Source organism: Magnolia sinica, chromosome 14 (assembly GCF_029962835.1).
Source record: "Magnolia sinica isolate HGM2019 chromosome 14, MsV1, whole genome shotgun sequence".
NCBI lineage: Eukaryota > Viridiplantae > Streptophyta > Magnoliopsida > Magnoliales > Magnoliaceae > Magnolia > Magnolia sinica.
Genome location: NC_080586.1, coordinates 10,978,965 through 10,984,673, shown reverse-complemented (window position 1 = coordinate 10,984,673; position 5,709 = coordinate 10,978,965). Strand labels below are relative to the sequence as shown.

Sequence of the window (5,709 nt, the reverse complement as noted above, 5' to 3'; positions counted from 1 at the left end):
CGAGAATGGGGTACTACGGAGGCTGTCGACGCCGGATTCAGCGATCGAAAATTTTGTGAGCCTGGTTTTCGAGTTTGGGGCGTGACAGTTACTGCAGTATAGGTAACATGAATTTCCTACGGAGCTCGTACAAGGTGGGGAAAGATAAGAATGAGACTGCCTCCCCCTTCGAATGTACAGCCTCGCCCAAGAAGACTGTGACATCACCGAGCACTATTTTCGATACCCTGACTAAGAAAAGCTCGACAACACTATAGAAAGCTCCGTCCCCCGTGTCTTCGAATGCCTGCAATTGAAGGACTAGAGAGAGTAAGAAATCAGTGTGCATTCAATGGAGCAATCCAATGGATAATGCATTGGTTGATGCATTAGTGGAACAAGTTTATCTGGGTCGAAAAAGTGATATTGGTTTTAAGCCCTAAGCCTATAAGGCAACCATCACTGAAATATTTAATAGATATGGGGTCCAGTTAGAGAATAAACATATTTCTAACCGTCTCTGTACATTAAAGAGATTTTATTAGGCAGTGAAGGACATGCTTAATGCCAGTGGCTTTGGGTGGGATGCTGACTTAAAAATGGTTGTCGCTACAGATGATGTCTGGGACGGCTACATTGTGGTAAGTAACATGAGCATATCACTCAACAGCAATGCCCCTTTAATACACTATTGTGAGGTTTTATTTTATATATATCTGTTGATATATTTTCAGCCATGCTAATATACTAATATGGTTTTGCAGTCTCACCCATACTCCGAGAGAGTGCGTGGCAAATACATTGACAAATACAATGATTTGGCATATATGTTTGGTAATGATTGTGCTCATGGCTCATTTGCTAGCACAACGTACTCATCTCCTCTTTTCAGTAGACGTCGTGGAAGAGATGAACTCGATTCTGATGATAATAGAACTAAAACTGTTCACATATCTTTAGATGATGAGGATGACCATGTAAGTGGTGCGCCATTTCATCTCAACGAGGGATCACAACATCGGTCCCAGAGGGTCAATAAAGGGCCTATGGAGACCTCGCTTGGGTCTAGAAATAGTCAAAACACCGCTACTGGCATTGCCCGATGACAAAGGGGTAAGCCAAGTGATCACATTGGTGATAAGATGGACGAAATAGCTGAGGCTGTCAAGACCCTTAACATTATGATGGCGCAAGGCAAAACTATGACCCGACTACAGAAGTTGTTGGACATACTAAAGGAAGTGGATGGTCTCAGCCATGAGGAACAGGTCTGTGCTGTTCAGTTGATGCAGGAAGATATTGTCAGTGCAGGTTTTTTCATAAAAAATGGGGCATGAGAGGAGGAAGGAGTGGGTCCAAAAGCTCCTCGACCGCAATCCCCCTATTTGAAATAGTTCTGCTTGGCTGCATTTGGAATCTTAAACAACTAAACTCTTTTTTTATTCTGTTTGTGTATATGTTAAAGTGGATTGGGGATGGATATTTTGAATGCTCAATGAGCACACAACACTCTGCTCTATGGACTTGCTGCAAAATTTTCTAACTGATGGTCGCACCATCTTTAATATATCTTGCTCGATAATCTATTTTTTCTCTTATCTAACTAAAATTGGGCTTCTTGTGAAGCTCATAAGTGCAGGTACAACAATGTATCTTCCTCTGAACGCATGCATAGTCGACTGTTGCAATGTCTATACTGTTGTGGTGTAACGCCCTGAAAATCAGGGGTCGAGCAAAGCTCAACTCCTGAGTTCCAACGCATCACTTATGCAATGTAGATAATGATGTTTAAATGTTGTCCATATGAGTGCATTAAACATGAGTGAGATTATACTAAAACAACATATCATACTTTGGATATAATTGAATTAAGCAAGCGGAAGGCAAAAACATTATACTTAAATATGTGGGTGTTTTACCAACTCTAGAGTATGAGTATGTAATCAGGCTGAATATATACAAATATTGTTTCAAAATATACAAAAAGGGAAAATGTAAAGTGTTCAACTAAGCCAAAATCCTAGTGTTCCCTGTGTATCAGCATGAGGTCTACGTCGACCCACCTGATAATTGAAAGTAGGAGAACTCCTCCTCCTTATCCATGTAGTCTTGCTCCATAGCATAGACTTCCTCAGCACCTGCATCTAAACCATAATCTGGTTGGTGTTTTAAAATACCATCCCAGGTGGGAATGAGTAGCTAATTCAATGAAACTATAAAGCAAAAGTTAACATGTTATTAATTCAGTCAAGCAGTAATGATAAAGCAGTACAACAATCATGTCCTAAGTACTCTTGTTAATGCAGGAATGATATGCTATGATGATGCATGCCCTCGCCTGCACTCCCTTAGTGACACCATCTCACGGTCGCACATGCTACTCCCACTGTGCCTTCATTGCCAAAGCACATGGAATGCGGTGCATAGCCGAGTTCTTGATTAGGCTTATTCATACAGCAGATTCGGAAAGCTAAGGTACCTCCCTTTATATTATTTACCCAAACAATGATCCATGTAGGGTCGTCAATCCTAGTTAATCACATACGATAAGCAAGTTATAGGGCAACATCACCCCTGATTGAAAAGCAGCAGGTCACTACGGGAGGTTCGTCACTTCAACGTAATCCTAATTTAAACTCGAGGTTGCTACGAGAGGCACGTCACCTGATCGTAGGCTAACAGCTTGAATACGGTGTCCCATACACCACTATATTCGGCTCACGAGTTTGGGTTGCTCACTGGTCACTATGGGGAGGCTCATTGTTGAGGGTCAAATATTGCATATTAGACCCAAGTTACTATATGGATTTACGAACATGACACTGCTTAACGGTTTATTTTAATCGTGTTTGTGATGCAAGGTGAATCTAGGAGCGTGGAGTAGAAAGGATGCTAAAAGCATGGAATTAACGCTCAGAATTCACCAAGGCAAGATGCGGACTCCATGGGACCAAAATCAACGGATTTACATGCCAGGGATCCGAGAAGATCAAGCCATTCATGTTAAAAAGGTCTAAAATTGGTCCAGAATGCAAGATCACAGGGTTCCTGCCATTAGATTGACACGAAACTTCATACATGGCCTGGAGACCATAAATTAACCGTACATGTAAAATTTCAGCCATGGAATATCTCTGAAAGTGGGCCAACGGATGGATCAGCCCCACAATTCATTGAGTGGGGTCCACATGCTATCTGGATACGCCTCAACTTCGGATTCAACACATTATATGAGGAGACAAGACGGATGGATGGAGCTGATTTTCTAGAACCATCATAGTGGAACCCACCTGAGTTGGGTGTGCATAGTGCACAAGTGCACTAGTTGTGTACGGCAACGAGCTCCTTCCTAAAAACGGAAATTCCGTTTTCGTTCCAGCGTGCGTAACAGGGACTTTCGCTGTGATCTTTGTGGGCCAACACTGTGTATCAAAGGTCTGATCTGGACCGTCCATGAGACTAACAAGGTCCCTCTCAGCCACGCTTAGGTGACAGAATTGAATAAGACAATGAAGATTGGTTTTTCAACTGTTCAAAAGCGGAATGGACGGTAGAGCAGAAAATCAAGTGGAACGCATCAAAAGCAATCCAAAAGCAGTCACTTCCTACTGAAATTTCGAGTAGATTCTAATGGACGGCATGGATTTCCCATTAGAATTCGATCATGGGGCCCTCTGACACCACCGACTTAAAATGAAAATTTTCGTTTCTTTTGGCGTGAAATAGAGCACCGTTTGATCTGTAGTGGGCCTCCATTATGGTCCAAATGCTCAATCCGAACCGTCCATCATGTAGAGTGACTCGATTTAATCAAACCCATGTTGACCTTGTGCACTCATGCACGCACACGTGCTGGTTTCAACAGTTACAAACGGATAGCCCTGCACAGATTATAGCTTGATTACTACCTTCGGCCGCGTCAATAACCTTCCAAAATCACCCATATCTTGCTGAAATTTCGTGCACAATCCAATGAATGGATTAGATCTTGTGAGTAATTCCAAGAAATGGGTCCCACCAACGTCCAGCGTCAGTCAGCAGGCCCTGCTGCGCACGTTGCTACGTAAGCTTACTCACGTCACCGACTGACCTCCACCGACACAACCTTGGCTATAAAAGGAGAAGAAAGGGAGAGAGAAGGGGATCCGATTGTGGACGTGAATGCAAGAGAGAGTTTTTTTAGTTTTTCTTTTTTCTTTTCTTTTCTTTTTAGAATTAGTTGATCATGTCTGTGGTTAGCTAACCTCTTAGTTAAGGCTAAGAGGTGAAGCTTGTGGTGTGATGGGTAGTGTTCTACTGGTTTGATTCATGTTATGAACTGATTTGATTCTAGTTTATTATTAAGGAATGCCGTTATTTGTTAATGGTTTGTTGTGACTGAAATTACAATAGATCTGCGATGGCTTGAGTATTTCCTTTTCCTCTTGTGATTATGAAGTCAGGAAGCTCTGTTATTTACTATCGTCTCCTGGGCATGGTTAGATGACGGCACCCTTCCTACCGTTCACACATCTCTCAGATTGAAGTAGATTGGTTTAATTCTGTTGTTTGCTTTGTCTCATCGGCATGGTTTTGTGATGGAATCCATTCTAATTTACTTCAATCTTATCTCTCTAAAACTAGATCAAAAGACATTCAAATTTGATTTGCAGGTTATATCTTCCAACTGGATGAAGATGGGACTCGAAGTCCAGTTGAGTTCATGAATCGACTGTAGATCTCCCTGATCTTTACAAGTGGATCCTCTGAATCCCTAGTTTCCTTCCTCTGAATTCCTTAGGTTTTAAATTAGTAATTCACCATTATTCCTCAAATTATAATCAATTTAGATTTTATCTTAGTCTAGTTCTACTTCTATTTAATTTCAGATTACGTACAGGTTTCAGTCCCTTGGGATTTGACCTCGGTCTCACCGAGTTTATTACTACATCACAACCCTATACTTGGGGAGTGAACAAGCTTTTGGCGCCGTTGCCGGGGATTGACGGTTACGTTTTCTGAAATTAACTAGTTTTAGGATTAGTTTAAGATTAGAATTTTTCTAACTTTAGGTTTAGGTTTTTTTGATTTTTAGAAACTAACTTGTTTTCCTGTTTTGTAGGATCCTGACATAAACTTCTAAATTGGTAATTCCTTCCTAATTCCTCTACTTTTTCTATTTTTAGAATTAGGGTTTGAGTTTTAGAAATTTTTTAATTCTAGGTTTTCTTTTAATTTTAGAAATTTTCTATTTTCTAATTTTAGAAATTTTTTCCTTTTTTAGAAACTAATATTACTTTCTGATTATGTTTTTTTTTTAGAATTTTTTACATATTTTTAGAAACTCTTTAATTTTAGGTTTTATTTTCTCCTTTTAGAAATTTTCTAATTCTAGTATTTTTCTATTTTTAGGAACTAGTTTATTTTTAGAAACTTTTCTCTTTTGTTTTTAGAAACTAGGTTAGTTATTTCCCTTTTTAGAAATTCTTTCTAATTTTAGAAACTAACTCATATTTCCTTTATTTTATTTTTAGAAACTTTCCTTTTTAAGAATTAGTTTATTTTTAGAAACTTTTTAATTTTAAGTTTAGATTTTCTATTTTATAAACTTTCTAATTCTAGGTCTTCTTTTTAGAAACTAACTTAGCTTCTAGGTTTAGGGAACTTTCCTTTTTAGAAACTAACTTTCTATTTCAATTGTAGGAACTTTCTAACTTTAGACTTTCTATTTTAGAAATTAATCTCTTTTGT

At 39.2% G+C, this 5,709-nt stretch overlaps 1 protein-coding gene across 1 annotated transcript; it reads left to right on the top strand.

Moving 5' to 3' along the window:
* Positions 1-536: 536 nt before the first annotated feature.
* On the top strand, positions 537-1,085 carry LOC131226038 (uncharacterized protein At2g29880-like). Its single transcript, XM_058221688.1, has 2 exons — positions 537-620; positions 744-1,085. Exons 1-2 carry the CDS (start codon positions 537-539, stop codon positions 1,083-1,085), a joined length of 426 nt encoding a protein of 141 aa, XP_058077671.1.
* Positions 1,086-5,709: the final 4,624 nt, after the last annotated feature.